The 16,356-nt window shown below is 45.0% G+C and overlaps 2 protein-coding genes across 2 annotated transcripts; one reads left to right on the top strand and one right to left on the bottom strand.

The window, feature by feature from the left end:
- The first annotated feature begins 82 nt into the window (after positions 1–82).
- Positions 83–4,245, top strand: commd5 (COMM domain containing 5). The gene is made up of 7 exons (XM_068740456.1): positions 83–286; positions 1,428–1,588; positions 2,167–2,195; positions 2,329–2,379; positions 2,462–2,557; positions 2,789–2,864; positions 4,022–4,245. The coding sequence occupies exons 1-7, from the start codon at positions 166–168 to the stop codon at positions 4,121–4,123; spliced, it is 636 nt and encodes a 211-aa protein (XP_068596557.1). The 5' UTR covers positions 83–165; the 3' UTR covers positions 4,124–4,245.
- Positions 4,246–5,330: 1,085 nt separating this feature from the next.
- LOC137894647 (iduronate 2-sulfatase-like) lies at positions 5,331–14,608 on the bottom strand. Its single transcript, XM_068740097.1, has 12 exons — positions 14,483–14,608; positions 14,208–14,385; positions 13,957–14,045; positions 13,370–13,570; positions 9,141–9,311; positions 8,924–9,050; positions 8,350–8,520; positions 7,940–8,046; positions 6,288–6,404; positions 5,837–5,947; positions 5,556–5,681; positions 5,331–5,457 (listed from the first exon to the last, which is right to left on the bottom strand). Exons 1-12 carry the CDS (start codon positions 14,594–14,596, stop codon positions 5,392–5,394), a joined length of 1,578 nt encoding a protein of 525 aa, XP_068596198.1. The 5' UTR covers positions 14,597–14,608; the 3' UTR covers positions 5,331–5,391.
- Positions 14,609–16,356: the final 1,748 nt, after the last annotated feature.

Genomic DNA, 16,356 nt, shown 5'->3' with positions numbered 1-16,356 from the left:
CGCGAGACTAAAGAAAGGGCGCGAGAGTCTTGTGACATAAAGGCGGAAGTAAATAGAAATAAAGGCGGAAGTTGTCATAAAAACAAGAAACGGGCTTAAAACACGGCGGAGTCATCATATACTATCGTTCATATGCACTTGGAGCGCGTTCATGTGTGGTGAGCGATGTCTTCAAGCCATGCAAATGACTCCAGCTTTTTGGGAGGAAGGATACCGCCAGAAATCGAGACAATGGCGAAAAACCTGAAGGATGTGGACCAAGAGGTATTTAGAAAGTTATTGAAAGGTAAACAAAAGAAAAAAAGGGTTACATTAGCTATCGCTGGCGAGATGTAAAACGTATTGATTCACTAATTGTAGGCATGATCAGATATGTGTAACATTGACCATATATCAAAATGCATGCTAGCAGCCGCTGACATTAACATGAACTATTAGCCGATTACTCAATAACGACAATATCTTGTGTCAAACATTATTGACTGAGATTCTGATAGATAGTGTGAGTGAATATCAATATCCCAGCACATGATGCTTGTTTCAAATGTGCATGCTTTTGTCAAAACCTTTATGTATGAAATGATAAGAGTAAAATGAAAATGTCAATGTTTTTAATTTAAGCAAGGAGCACACATAGAAAAAAGAATCATAATCATATGTTTTTATGACGGAGGAGCCACGATCACTGAAATTACATTTTTGTGCAATCTGTGTCTTGAAACTTAACTTTAGGACAGATTGAACCTTTGGCAGTGGATTTATAGCCAAAAGAAGAAATAGGCTAGACTGCTGTTGTCACACATTTAAAATTATGAGGAAAGTGTTTCTAACTTTTCATTATCAATTTGACTACAGTGATTACATTTATAGTCAATCCAGGTAAATCTGTAGTTGAAGCTTATTTAGCAAAAAAAAAGAATGAAAAATATAAATTCAAAGCGCCAAACTTGCTGTTAGATTTAGGTCTTTTTTCTAGATCTAGACATGATGCACAAGTTTATTGAATTTTGTAATTCTAGGTGAAATTGTAGCGGGGCAGATTCTTAAAAGATTACCATGGGATCAATCTTGCTTCATCCAATCCTGAAGACACGAATCTTATCGAAATGCGATTTTGAGAGAACACCAATTTTCTTTCTTCTATCTTTAATGCTTTTTGGGGACAACTTTTCAAGTTTGCAGCATTCTGTGACAATTTAAAATGGCACTGAATCTATAAAGCGTCTTTGAGTTTTCAGAAAAGCGCTATATAAATAAAATGTATTATTATTATTATACTAACAACTTTTTGAAAATGATTCTGAGAATCCTTGTCCGAGCCAACTAGAGTGTGACGGACTCTCGATTCTGATTCTCATTAAATGAGCGGGGGGGGGATGCTTGTAATGTGTGAAGCTATTTAAAAACAATGCCTGTTCTGTCTCCAGCTGTGGTCAGTGCTCTGGAGGGGAAGGACTGCAGAGACGTCTTGAAGTCGATCGCAGACGGCAGTCCCATCCCTCAGGAGAGGCTCAGTCACATCATCGCCGGGATGCACAGAGTTCTATCTGAGGCCATCCGCATCCCCGCATCCTCACTTAAACAGGAGGTACGTTGAAACACGCTGAGCAGGAGAGAACTCTGTGTTGAATACAATCCAGTACAGTCCCGGGAGGCTGGTGAGGAGTTCCCGATAGATAGATGAAGACGCCTCTGAAGGGAGGCAAAACGTCGTCGAGCTCTTCCTCCAGGTCCAGCTGAGATCTCCCGTGACCTGGATGACTGAGAATCTTCATAGACCAACTGGCCTGAACACAGTATCAGTCTCTGTCGGTGACTGGAAAGCAGACGTGGCTCCAGCTTACAGGAAAAACACGAGTGTAACTAATAACACCCAGAACGCAGTAGAGCATGGAGTCTGTGGATCTGAAACACCCTCAGGTGACATGAGCTTTCAAGTTGCAGCTTGCAGGGTCTGCTGAAGCTGACACGTTTGATCGTCACTTACCAGGACTCTAAAAGTTCACGCCTGATTCGCTGTATAATGCTTCTTCCGTGCTATTTGATGCATTGTCGATGTGGAATATACCTGTGTGTGTAATTTGAAACTAATCCAAACGTGTTCTTCACAAGCCTGAAAGTCTAGATTCTAGGATGTAAAATGTGTTTCTTCATGTCCTTGTTTAGGTCTTCAAAGAAGATCTTCGGGCGCTGAGGTGAGATCGGCGGTTCGGGCGCTTCCTACAGCTTCATTACGTCGATGCATCCTTGCTTCCGCTCACGCACACCCTTCTCTTGAACCACATGTCGGGCTGAGATTGATGCTTGGGTTCCATTTTGTCCCTTCAGGGTACCTGAAGATTTCATCTCAGATTTCTCCAGTGTGATTTTTGGTAATCGGTATGTTCAGGGCTTTATTTGCCTGTCATGTCTGTTTCTTTCTTTATTGTCTCTGTGTCCCACCCATCTTTTGTATTTCCAGGCGTGCAGCTCTGGAAGCAGCGTCCTCCCAGAAGGACCCTCGCCTCCCCGCAGTAGAAGACTTGAAATGGAGAGTGGATGTTGTTATTTCTACAAGGTCAGACATCTACATGTTTGTGTTTATCATCATTGAAGCCTTTCTGCTCTCTGTTTGGTCAGATAATTCTTTCCTAGAACTGATCTTTCTCTCTCAGAATGACAGGTGGTTATGCTCCTTCTTCCCTTTTTATTAATAAACACAAAGAGATCGGGCACGTTCCTCGAATAAATGTCATTTTCCACTTGATATGACGGAATCCGTGCTCTTCTCATTCTGCTGTCTCCACAGCTCTTTAGCCAGGGCCCTGCAGCCTTCCGTTCTGATGCAGATGAAGCTGTCGGATGGAACCTTTCACCGCTTTGAGGTAACGGATGTCATGTTTCTAATGCTCCAGGCAGTTTTACACGCTTTATAAAATAGCATTATCAGTATGCCCACTGGTTCGTATTTGCACGGGTAAGAAACAAGTAGTTTATGAACCAAGGAGCTGAAGCAGGCCGCTTTCTGTTCCTGCATAACAGGAAAACGATTGAATAGCAGAAGTAAAATTTAACATGTAATTTAGACCTGTAGAAAGTGTCAGTGTTTGTCTTTATACAGAATCTGCATGCTTCTATCTATTACACATATTTATTTCAAAGCCAGAAATATTGGCTTGCAGAATATAATATAATGGAAACCATCAAATGATAGTAGAAGTTAGAATTCTAAAAGTCATTGCTCATTCTAGATGCAAAACAGGCGAGGTGATTTAGTGTGAAAACGGCCATTAGTCAGGAAAACGGCAAAAATAATGAACTCAACAAGTTGACGTCGTGAACTTGTGAGATGCTTGACGGCACCAGCAGGGGGAGCTATAGTCCATAAATCACAGGAAATGTGCCGCTTTCATTCGTCGTCTTAGCAGCTTTGTCCGTTACGGGGTCGTGCTGGAGCCTATCCCAGCAGTCAACGGGCGAGAGGCGGGGCACACCCCGGACAAGCCGCCAGTTCATCAGAGCCACACACACACACACACACACAGACAGTCATTCACACTTTTGCTCTTTGCGATTTATCTCGACCTACATGACTGAACCCGCACAGACAGACTGCGTGAGCGATGCGCGTCCAGCGATGCAGGTTTACGGCAAGCAGGAGAGAAAACCACAGGAATGTTCGGCTGTGTCTGGAGAATATCAAATCCTGGAGTCATGGCTAGAAAGAAAGTTACAAAGATGAAGTTGTCTGCAAGTCGGCGCCATAATAAGTTTTTCTCTCTAACTATTAATCTGTCTTTTCTTGCTCTCTCTGTCTCGCTCTCTTTCTCCCACTCTTTATGATTTTTGTTCATGACCCACTGTAAGAACTGCTGGTTCCCATTATGTAACTTCCCGGTGCTGCAGTAGTGATTTAATCTGGATCCTTGTCTCAAAATATCCTATTTTTGGTCACTAGGCTCTCTGGAAGCTAGAAAATAAAAAGGGGGTTTTGACATGATATTTAAGAGGGCGAGGGTCTCATTGTTGTTTCCTTGTTTAGGTGCCTGCGTCTAAATTCCAGGAGCTCCGGTACAACGTGGCTCTGATCCTCAAAGAGATGAACGATCTGGAGAAGAGGAGCATTCTCCAGATCCAGGATTGATTTACCCCACGGGGGGGGGCGCTATCATCCAAGTTATCCCACCGCCGTGATAAGTTTTTTGTCAATTGGACCAAATGCAACTGTTCCAAATCTTATGTCACAAATAAAAGTGATCTGACTGCACCCAATCCGCTCTACTGGCCTGTTAGTGAGCTGCTCGGCTGCACCACGGGACCGTACTGAAGACAGAGACATCATGTAAAAGGTTAGATGTAAAGCTAAAAGCACGGAGCGAGCGCAGACGGGCTCCTGCTACTTTAACTGGTGACGTGTGACCTGGTGAGTCCGAAACCAAAACCAGACCAATTATATGATTCATCTTCATCCCATTAACACGAGGGGATTTGGTCAGTCAACTTTCATCATCAGTCGAGCTGACGGCCATTTATTTCTGGACCTCAAATTCAGCTTGTAATAGTTTTCTTCTCGAATGCTGCAGCATCCATCCATGAATTCAGACAGCAGTAAAACGCAGCTGTGTGCCTTGATCTGCATTAAATTATAACACTTCATTTTCTCCACAAATCAAGATTAAATTAAGATTGGCAACAATATGCATCCGTGAAAGATGAATAAAGCAATTAGCTTAGCATCAAGCTTTGAAGCAGGGAGAACAACACCCATCCTTCTGCTTTATCCATGAGTTTTATTGACAAGAAGACTTTCTGAAATATTGCATTGCTTTTGTGGCCATTAAAGGGTTAACACCAGTTTAAATGTCCGAGCTCCCGCGGTTCCCGTCTGAACGGCAAACTAAGGCTACGACATGGTAGCAAGGCTTCCTTCAAATGCAGTATAATGAAGAATACTCACTTCAACTAACAAATAAATGACTTCCCATAAATGTTGATCTCTTCTTTTAACTGGCAAATATAAAATACAAATTCTACCCAGACACAAGTAATGATCCGATTTACACAGACAAGAACCGATGTGAGGAGGCCCAACCGTGAATACACCCCGAGGTCGTGCCAAGTAGCATGAAGTCAATCCGGTAGGAGCCGCTGCACACGTAAGGGTGTTCAAACCAACTCCTTTAGGGGGTGGCATGTCGTCATAGAAACCGCAGCTACTTTTTTTATCCGCCGACTCATGCAGAAACCAGATCCGACTGCAAATGAGCTCCTAACAAGAGACATTAGAACTGAGCCCAAAATATTAATGGTGAAAGCCCACAGTAGCCCCCCCCCCCCCCCCCATTATCTGTGACGTTTTTCCATCCATCCATCTTCCCTTTGTAGTTTTCTCCGTCCATCTTATTTTCGTCATCACGTCTTCCTCCCTGCTGTGAGGTAGAGAAGCTGCAGCTTTAATCTCGTCTGCAGAGACACAGTCTGGAAAACAACCGCAGAGCCACAAATGAAGCAAACAAGCAGGTACATCGATGCGTGGCAGCATTAGGGGGGGGGGGGGCATCGGTAGAATGACTCACGGGAGGCAGACCGGCCATTTTCCTGACGATCATACTGTAATCTGAGCGATTATAGATGTTGTTGTCCTGACCTGGGTCGCTGGCTACCAGGTACAACTCACCGGCGTGGACATCGGTTACGTTCGGCTAGGTAGACGGACGGTGACAGACAGATATGATCCGTCACCGTCACGGCAAACATTTCAAAACATTACGCGGGAGAAAACGGATCGATTTAACCCACAGGAACACGCCAGATGGATAGATTGAACACAGGAGGATAAAGAGGCAGATGCACCAACCTGAAATGTGTCGGGGTTGAATCCCAGCCAGAGAGTGTATCTGTAGTCCCAAGTGCGGAGAGAGTAGCCCATGATCTTTATGTCTTTAAGGTCAGGGACGTCAGAGTTCACCTGCAAACAAGGAGAGACAAACAAAAGGCATCTTAAAACCGTCTGAAGCTTCTCCAGCGTGGTTAAAGCTGCAGCTGCCAACCTCCTGAGAGGTGAGCCGACAAAGCTCATGTCAGGCTCCCAACGCGTGCAGCAAGGTGAGCAACTCACCTGGGCATCAGTCAAAGGGTTAGCATTTGTAGCTGGCATTAGCAGCACAAGCAAGAACACAATGCAGAAGGAGCGAAGGGTGCGCCAGTAAGGGGCAGCTGAACGGACACCACAATAACCGCGTTTTAAAAAGCAAATTCCAAATCTGTTAAAAGTATTGATTTAGGCTTTGGAGAGCTTTTCTTAGTACCTGTGGCGTATCAGAAGGTCGAGGGTACTGGCTGAAAGATACGGCTTTCTCGTCCTCCCCCACTTCTTGGTGTTGGAAGGTGTCGGCCAGGTTGTTTCCCTCTGTACACAACTCCTCCTGAGAGGAAGGACACGGAGCGAGGGGGAGCGTCAGCGCTTTAACCACATTCCTATGGGAAAGCCACCAGTATTTAATCAATGAGATACGTTTCATAGGCCTTTTGTGAGCAAATAATAACTTCCACACCTGGTCCCACTCTTACAGTTCATCGAGCTGTTGAGATGGGCTGGCGGTGCCCCCCCCCCCCGACCCTCAACGACATGGATCTCAACTCATCCAGCACAGGAAGCGATGCTGCCGCAGTGGCCAACGGCCAACACACAATGGTTGAAGTTTAGAAACCGTTTTTTAAATCATTTTTTCCAATATCGCTTCGTCAAAGCTAGCATTTGATGACGACTGTGTTGTCCTCGCATTAGTTGAGGAAGAAACAAGCATTTCTCATCATTATTATTGTTTATTTTTTTACATTGACACTGCAGCAATCGATCTTATTCGTACTGCAGCCCAGAACCCGTTCACATTTCATGACCACCGGAAGAGGATGAAGTGAAGAGCGTTTACTTGGTTGCAGTTTGCCTCCCCACCACTAGATGCCACTAAATCCTGCACTCTGAACCTCAAGGCAATCCTACCTTCTACCACTACCTAAGCGGTACTTTCACCTAATAACAGACAGGCGAGTATATATGAAATGAAACGCTAATGTCTTTACATTCAGGTGTAAAGTCTACCTTGTTCATCATTATGGTGTCGCATGCTAGCATGCTAAAACCTGCGGTTGGTAGAAAATGTCAAACATTAATTTTCTTTCGCTTTACGGGTCACAGGGGTTGCTGGAGCCTATCCCAGCTGGCTAAGGGGCAAGAGGCAGGGTACACCCCGAATGAGGTGCCAGCGCGGCGCCACACAGACAGACAACCACTGACGGACACACCCATACACCACGGACAAGAAACCCCACGCGGACACGAGGAGAACACGCAAACGCCCCACAGATAGGATTCGAACCGGCACCTTCCTGCTGTGAGGCGACGGCGCTTGTTAGGATCATTAATTTATATTGTCATTGATATTGTATGAAAACATCTAAGACACGCCCCTTCCGACTGAGTCAATAAAGTTGGCGCGCCTACTGGAGTCTCGGAGAGAACGTGGTTTGGCGGCGGCCATCGTGGGGCTTCACCCGGCCGCAAAAGTTAACCGGAGCCTGCCTGATTCATTGTGTGTGTTTGAATATTTTACACAGGATGTCAAGAGGGTGTAACTCTGACAGCACTAACCACTACGCCACCGTGCTGCCAACTCAAGCACAGCAGAGTCTAATGGGAACGTCAGATCCTTGTCAGTAGGAGCATGACGGCGTGAAATAAGTAAATGGCCGCTAAAGACGTTAGCCCAACTTCAGTGTCACCGGGTGCTAAAAACATCTGAACTATAAAGGAAGTCGTCTGATTGCAACTGAGCAGAAGACTGACTGGTTGTTAATTTAAAACAAACATTTTCCAAGAGTAAAACTATATCTAAAGAAAGATGCAAGACAGATCCAAGAAATGTTTAAAAAAAAAATAATAATAATGATAACTTCACACCTGTAAAGAAATATCAGGACATGGTTTAGGTGCTCCGAGACCAGCCAGGGCAGAAAGGGTAGGAAAAACATCCACCAGCTCCACCATGTTTCTTATTTCCTTGTAATCTACAAGAGAGAAGGGTCAGACACGATATCCACTAAAATATCCAAGACATGCTGCTTTTTAATTTCATCATTACTACATCATTTGTACTGAAGCAAAATCTGCTTGAGGATAAATATCAAAGTGTAACAAATGCTTCTGAGCGCTCCAAGTGAATCAAAGAGCTCATTAAAGTCGAGCTGACATGATGATATAAGTTTCAGCAAGGTTTAGTTGAGCAATTTGCACCAAATGTGATGGGATATAAATGTTAGTTCATGTTCATGTCAATCAACAGTCTTCAATTTTCAGTGCAGTGGACTTACTCTTAAAACAGAATTCAGATTTTTCGAGGACATCAATAAAGGGAAAGGTGGATTTTCCAGAAGAATGGGAATGTGTGGTGACACCAGGAACGTGGAAGATCAGAGGGACACGTGTTGCCACATCAAAATTAGAATATTTAGCCCAATCTCCATGTTCTCCTAAAGACCAGCCTGGAACAAGAGGAAGAAACAGGCTGTAAAAGACGGTGGGTATAAAACAGAGGTATTAAAGGCATGTTATGGATTCACATCACAAAAATAAAGTTTTACATAAAAAGGTTTTAGGCAAACATTTACTTTTTCCTGATTTTTTTTTAGTGGACACATTACAGTGAACTTCAATGAAAGAGACATTAAAAGAAACTTGGTTCCAAGTCAGAAGGTTCTTTAAAAAGGGAGGCAGTGCAAAAGTATAGAGGGTGGTCAGAGCCCAATAATCGTTACAACACTGCCACCTAATGGTGAAAGCAGTAGAACCACCACACACACGCCAGACATCAATGTTTTTATTAGACATTCCAAAGAACCAGTGTTTCAGGCATTCCCAGTTCATCCCCGGCTCGTGTCTACTAACCATGATCCGCCAGGAACACCACCTGAGTGTTGCCGGCCAGCCCCAGCTCATCCAGAGCGCTGAGCAGCCGCCCAACCTGACAGTCCATGTAAGACACGGCAGCAAAGTAGTGCTGACGGATACCCAGCTGGAAAGCACCGAGCAGCCCAGAGTTACAGCACGATGCAGTCTGGAAACACACGATTCATGGTGCTGCTGTAGAGCAGCCGGGTCATACCTGGAAGTCTTTAGGAATGGGTCCATAGGGGAAGCTAACGTTGAGTTTACCGAGGTCTTCCCTCCTCCTCAGGTCTGACCAGGGGGCGTAGGCCACCGGCGGAAGGCGTTTGGGGACATCGGGGTCAGGGGCCAGCCTCATTTGCTCTATGGGATACAGGCTCAGATACTCCTGCAGTAAAACAAGGTGCAACATTCTGACACTATAATAGCATTTTTAAGAACTGAAATCAGGAACCTTTTACTGACTTTTGAGGTCCGTCTCTGGCTCACAGCACACTCGACACGTAGCTGAACAGACCTCGTACAAAATACCCTGAAGTACTGCCGACGTCCTCCGAGGCTTTCAGCTTCATTTACTGTCAGCGCTGCAGAAACGCCATTTTCTGCTGAGATCTCTGCGTGTCGAGTAAATTACTTGAAGCACAGACGTCACATTCCAAAGGAAAGAATCGTTTGACCTTTTCCTCTTTCCTCTCCCAGTTTACTTTTAATCCAGCGTGGAGATGTTAGTCTCTTCTCTCATCCAGCTTCCCCTTCATCATGCCCTCCTCCATGTCGGATTGCCATCTGGCCGAGTTTGTTAGGCAACGTAAACCCTGACAATCCAGAGTCAGAGACGTAGTCCTACACCCATCTCTGAGCGTCCTCTAGATCAGTCACCCACCCAGAACCCCGTAGAGATGGTGTCTGTTAGATTGTTAAATTATACAGGAGAGGTGTTACTCCTGAAAACCTTGTAAAAATAAAAACTACCGCCACAGAAATCAATAATAGTAAAACCATTAAATGTGGCCTTTTAAATATTCGCTCTTTGGCGTCGAAGGCAGTTCGAATAAATTCTTATCTCTGATCAGCATGTAGATATTTTCTGTTTGACAGAAACCTGGCTGGTCCTGAAGATTATTTCAGTTTAAATGAAGCCACGCCTCCCAGTTATGTTAACTCTCACATTTCTCGAGACGCCGGCCGAGGAGGTGGAGGTGGAGCCATCTATAACTCGGAACTCCGAATTAACCCTAAACTAATTAGGAGATTTTAGCATTCATGTAGAGGCCTTGCTACTGCCTTCATCTCATCATTAGACTCAATTGGCGCCTCCCAGAGCGTGAACGAACCCGCCCACAACTTTAATCACACCTTGGATCCGGTCCTCACGTATGGTACTGATCAATTAATTGTATTTCCGCTGAACCCTTTTGTATCAGACCACAAATTCATCACTTTTACGTTTGTATTATTGGACTACGCGCCATAAAACAGACCTGCCTTGACTCGATGTCCACCTGATGGTGCTATTGCTAAATTCAAAGACGTAATCCCATCAGCATTAAACTCTTTATCGAGCCTGAACATTACAGAGGAGTCGTGTGGTAACTTCAGCCGCTCCCAAATAGATCATCTTGTAGGTCAGGGGCGTCAAACCCGTCCAGTGGAGGGCCGAGACACTCCAGGTTTTCCTTCCTTCCAGCCGGCCAATAAAGCAGGTGATTGTAATTATCAACACCTCTGATTTGAGAGAAAGAACTCATTAGTGAGATCAGCTGCTGGAGAGATGGTTGGAAAGAAAACCTGGAGTGTCTCGGCCCTCCACTGGACAGGTTTGACACATGTGTTGTAGGTGGTGTTGGGGACTTGATGCGCACAACGCTCGACTCCATCGCCCCCCTGAGGATTAAAAAACTAAGACCAAAAAGGAAAGCTCTGTGGTTCAATTCTGAAATTAGATTGTTAAAGCAAACAGCCCAAAGACTGGAGAGAATATGGCGCTCAACTAATTTGAAGGAGTCTTGTTTAGACTGGAAAAACAGCCTCAAAATTTGCAGGACGACAATGTGCAAGGCAAGAGGAGCATATTACTCATCTCTAGTAGAAGAGAACAAATCTAGTCCAGGGTTTCTCTTTGACACCGTAGCTAGGCTAACACAAAGCGCCAGCTCTGTTGACCCTTCTGTTCAGACAGGTCTCAGCAGTGAAGATTTCATGAACTTCTTCAGCACCAAAATCGAATGTATTCGGGACGTCATTCATCAGCGTCTGCCTTCGTGTGGCATTGAACCCTCCCTGGGCGATGGAAGTAGAGATACGGCTGTTACTCTTGATAGTTACTTGGATAGCTTCACCCCCATTAACTTGCAGCAACTAAGTGTGGCTGTTGCCTCATCTAAACCGTGCACTTGTCTCTTAACCCGGTCCCAACTAGGCTACTTAAAGAAGTCTTCCCCTCAATTTGAATTGCTTTGCTAAATACGATTAATCTATCCTTACTCACAGGCTATGTACCCAAGTCTTTTAAAACAGCAATCATTAAACCGCTTCTCAAAAAACCAACATTGGATCCTGATGTCTCGGCTAACTATCGGCCAATTTCAAACCTTCCATTCCCGTCAAAGCTTTTAGAGAAAGCAGTTGCCAGTCAGCTGCGTGAATTCTTACAAGACAACAAGTTATTTGAGGTTTCTCAGTCAGGTTTCAGAGCTCATCATAGCACAAAGACAGCATTAGTTAAAGTCACCGATGACCTTTTAATAGCATCTGATAATGGACTTGCCTCCGTGCTTATTTTATTAGATCTCAGTGCAGCCTTTGACACAATAGATCATCAGATTCTGTTACAGAGGCTGGAACAATCAGTTGGCGTTAGATAAATATGATCTAAACCAGTTCAATGCAGATCCTCTGATAGATTTCAGTTTGTACGTGTTCACGATAAGTCTTCTACGTACACAGAAGTTAAATAAGGTGTTCCACAGGGTTCAGCGCTTGGACTTATTTTATTCACGCTGTACATGCTTCCCTTAGGTAACGTTATTAAGAAACGTTGAATAAATTTCCACTGCTATGCAGACGACACACAATTATACCTGTCAGTTCAGCCAGACGAAGTCGATCAGTTGGTTAGACTTCAGACGTGCCTTAAGGACATCAACTCCTGGATGACCGAGAACGTCCTGTTATTAAATCTAAATAAAACTGAGGTACTGGTTCTTGGGCCAAAGCATCTCAGAAACATTTGTTCTAGTGTTGTAGTTGAACTCGATGGCATCTCAGTGTCCACCAGCACCACTGCCAAGAATCTGGGGGTAATATTTGATCAGGATCTGTCCTTTCAGTCCCAGGTAAAGCACATTTCAAGGACTGCGTTCTTTCCTCTTCGCAATATTTCGAAAATCAGGCACCTATTAACCCGAAAAGATGCAGAAAAAATTGTCCATGCTTTTGTAACTTCCAGACTGAATTACTGCAATTCCTTACTGTCCGGCTGCCCCAACAGTTCTATTAAACATCTTCAGCTGATCCAGAACGCAGCAGCTCGTGTTCTGACAGGAATCAGACTGAGAGAACACATTTCCCCCGTTCTGGCGTCTCCGCATTGGCTTCCTGTTAGCGCATGAATTGAATATAAAATCCTTCTACTCACTTTTAAAGCCCTCAACAGCCAGGCCCCCTCCTTACCTTACAGAGCTGATTATGCCATATTGCCCCATGAGAACCCTGCGGTCCCAAAATGCTGGCCTGCTCTCGGTTCCAAAGATTTCCAAGAGCAGACAGGGGGGCGGAGCTTCCAGTTATCAAGCTCCTTTATTGTGGAATCAGCTCCCTGTTTCGGTTTGTAAGACAGACACCATCTCCATGTTCAAGAATAGACTAAAGACTCTCCTTTTTAACAAATCTCATAGTTAATCAATACAGTAATCAATATGCTGTCATAGGCCAGCACTGGTGGCTTAACCTCCTATGACACACTGATCTCCTCTCTCTCTGACATCAGTAATTGCATGTTTCTGGAGGTGGGATGAAGCCGGAAAACCTAGAGAGAACCCATGCAGACGCAGGGAGAGAACACAAACCCCCTCACAGAAAAGCCCCGGGTGAGGCAACAGCGCTAACCATGCGCCACCGTGCTGCCCCGAAGTTTTACTGCTGGATTTGTTAAATATAAGCAAAGTGACTTCATGCATTCACCACAATTACATTAACAAAAGATATTTCAGAAGAAACTTTAGTGAGACACTTTCCAGTATCCTAAACACAGAATGTATTTTTTTTTTTTTAATGTAATTTTAAAAATGTATTTCTCGACGTGCTTGTCTTAGTTCACGCATGGATGTTAAAGTTTAATACTCCAAAGCTTCATGCAGCCACTTGTATGATGGATCAGTACTTCACATTAACCGATTAACGTATCAAACCACCGGCCCCCTCAGGGGTTGATATCTTGGTGTGTACCTGAGGTATCCTGAAGGGTATGTGTGGTTTGTGGAAGCCCACAGCCAGGAAGAAAGGAGCGCTACTGTTGGCTCGACTCCTCAGCAACCTCACTGCCTCGTCTGCGCTCTCGATGTCGGGGAGGGTCCCCCCAGGCTGCTCCGTCACGTTCACGGCACACAGCAGATTGGCGTGGAGCTGTTGATCCTCCCCTTTACACACCTGGAAAAAGGTCAATAAAAAATACCAAAAAGGTCACATTCACACCCAGTTCCTTTTAAGATCACTTCGGTGTTTCCGTTTGCCGATTTGGTGAACAGACGCCACGTGGAAGCTCACGCCGAGATTAACCAGCCTCTGCCCAAACCTGCAGAATGACCGACTGAATTTTAGACTTAGCTCCACGTGGCTATCTACAGTTATCATTTATTCTTGCAGGACAGTAATGAGTACGTTTTAAACAGGAGGATGAGTGACAGTTTGAACGGGATGGGAGTTTGAAGCGGAACACAGCAGAACCCCAAAGACAGAGTTCAGGATTCCCCGAGTGTTTCTATGTGCACCACGTCAGCCACAGCCGCCTTAATGCCACTTTATCATAGTCACACCTTTTTATTCTCATATTTGAAGGAAGGTGGGTGGTAGGCAGGGATGGACCAGCTGTAGGGGTAGTCATCCGTGAAGTTAGAGGGAAGACCTAAAAACGAGAAAGTTACCAACTTACATAGACAGAAAAATATTCAGATGTGTACTCAACAATCTCTAGCTAGCGGTGGAGTTACTGCTGCTGCACACCCTGCTGAAGAAAAGGGTCTTGAACCATCAGCAATAATGTCACACTGTAGATTACTCATCTTACCCGGGTGAAATACTTTGCCCACAGACATGGTGAAGTAGCCTTTGGATTTAAAGTACTGTGGCATGGTCGTGTAGTTCCCAGCATGAACTCTCCAGTAAGACTTGAAGTCATAGAGCCTGGTCGTGTCTGGCCGGCGACTCGTCAACATGGACGTCCGGCTGGGCGCGCACACGGCTTGCTGCGAGAGGAGAAGACACCTTTAAACATTTCAAAGAACTGGCTAAACGGCTTTAGCAAGTTCAACCACAACAAACACAGCGGCGATGCCAGCGTACCTGGGCGTACGCGTTGAGAAAGACTTGGCTTCTGGATGCCAGCTGGTCGATGTTTGGAGATTTCACCACCGAGTCCCAGTAGCAGCCCAGGACCGGCCGCAAATCATCAGACATGATGAAAAGGACATTCGGGCTCGCTGTAAGCAAACAAGCAGTTAAATTAGCATGCTGGGTAACAATCTCAGGCGTGAGTGCAACATTGAAGCCACATAGCCAGAGAGAAATCCTTTGTGTTCGCTAATGTTGGACAAGTGCAGTGTCCTCTGGAGTCGAGCCAACCATCTGACCTGGGTACACCCCGGATGAGACGCCGGGTCATCTCACAGGACCACACAGACAAACATTCACACTCACGGACAACTCAGCATGTCCAATTCAGCCAAGCTGTGTGTTTTTGGAGGTGGGTGGAGCCAGAGAAAAGGCACAAGGACGCATGAAGAACATACAAACTCCACACAGAAGTGCCTCGGGTAGAAGCACTACCCACTGCGCCACCACGCTGCCCACCGCACTTGTACAAAGCAGGTTCATCATCCGATTAGAATGTCTCCCAACCACAGAATAAATCAGAAGATGAACGTGCATGATGAAAGTCCCATGCAGCATTTATCAGGCCACTTCCTCATGCTGCCGAGCCCAGGTCTGGTTTTTCCCGTCTTCACATGTAAACATTCTTTAATAAATGTGTTTGGCTGAGATCAACTCCCATCTGAAATCCGTTTTACCCTCGGAGCCGTCAATCCAGAGAACCGAAGCGGGCGTGGGAGACGGGTTTCACCCGGTCTTTAACTCTACAGAACTCTGAAATAGGCTCAATATGTATACAAACCTGAAAACTGTCATTAGTCTCCGTCACTGTGAAAGCGTGATGCGTTTGGACAAACACTTGTGAAGTAAGACACTAAAAACAACAATAATGCAACAACATCCACGTGTTCTATGTGAATGTACATGCATTTACATTAAGGTTGTAAGGCAGTGGTGGCTCAATGATAGAACTAAATAAAGAGAAATAACGACAAATTATCAGCTGAAACGACACCTTTTCATCGTGTCAATAAAGAAAGGCAGACAACAACTTAATGAAGAGGTGGACTTCTTTCAATATTCAACACACACATGATGAGTTTGAACAGATTTACTGAATAAAAATAAATAAATAAAGTATATAAAAAAAATAAGGATGCAAGGATGAGAAAACCGATGAATTTCAGAAGTGCATTTGCAAAAGAAGATCAGTCCTCACCAGCAGACTTCACTTTAACTCAACACAAAGTCAACACAGACGAACAAGAAAGACTTGCAGTGTGGTATTTAACGAGTAAATTAAATCAGAAGCAGCCCACTCAAGCGACAGCCATTAAATTAGACGCCAATTAGCTGCTAAACGACATTATTTTAGTGTCAGCTCGACCCCAACCTACCAAATAAATGTCAAAGTACAGAACAAAAACATCAACGAGTCACTGCTTCACACGCACATACTGTACCTCCACTCGCTGCAGCCAGGCAGAGAGCGTGGAGAGCCAGACCGAGAAGCAGCACCCGGACACGGGCAGACATTTCTGTTCAGAGTGGGGGGGGGTCAGCTCAGCGTGGACCAACTCCGAGAACCACCTGGAGATACATCCGGGGCCTCATTTAAATAAAGTCCTGGTTTCCGCGTCGTGTGGGTGAAACATTTCCATTGGTCCACTCGCGGGTGGCACCGCCCCAAAACGCTAATCACATTAGTTCAACTATACGTCAATCATTTCAACCAGCGAACGCTATGGAATGATATCACGTGACCTGCACGCGGCGTGGGCGTGGCTCAGCGTCAGACTGCAGCCCACGTCGCAGCGTGAACTCCAGTCCATGGAGTTCAGTTTACC

Source organism: Brachionichthys hirsutus, chromosome 6 (genome assembly GCF_040956055.1).
Source record: "Brachionichthys hirsutus isolate HB-005 chromosome 6, CSIRO-AGI_Bhir_v1, whole genome shotgun sequence".
Lineage (NCBI taxonomy): Eukaryota > Metazoa > Chordata > Actinopteri > Lophiiformes > Brachionichthyidae > Brachionichthys > Brachionichthys hirsutus.
Note: the sequence above shows the minus strand (reverse complement) of the source record. Positions and strands in the feature narration are given on the sequence as shown.

Excerpts from the sequence above, each read along its gene's own strand:
- commd5 (XM_068740456.1), top strand. The coding sequence starts at position 166 with ATGTCTTCAAGCCATGCAAATGACTCCAGCTTTTTGGGAGGAAGGATA. Across the intron at positions 2,196-2,328 it reads GAAGATCTTCGGGCGCTGAG|GGTACCTGAAGATTTCATCT; the intron begins GTGAGATCGGCG and ends TTGTCCCTTCAG. Across the intron at positions 2,558-2,788 it reads GATGTTGTTATTTCTACAAG|CTCTTTAGCCAGGGCCCTGC; the intron begins GTCAGACATCTA and ends CTGTCTCCACAG.
- LOC137894647 (XM_068740097.1), bottom strand. The coding sequence starts at position 14,596 with ATGTCTGATGATTTGCGGCCGGTCCTGGGCTGCTACTGGGACTCGGTG. Across the intron at positions 5,948-6,287 it reads GACCTTCTGATACGCCACAG|GTGAACTCTGACGTCCCTGA; the intron begins GTACTAAGAAAA and ends CCTTGTTTGCAG. Across the intron at positions 5,458-5,555 it reads AAATGGCCGGTCTGCCTCCC|ACTGTGTCTCTGCAGACGAG; the intron begins GTGAGTCATTCT and ends GTTGTTTTCCAG.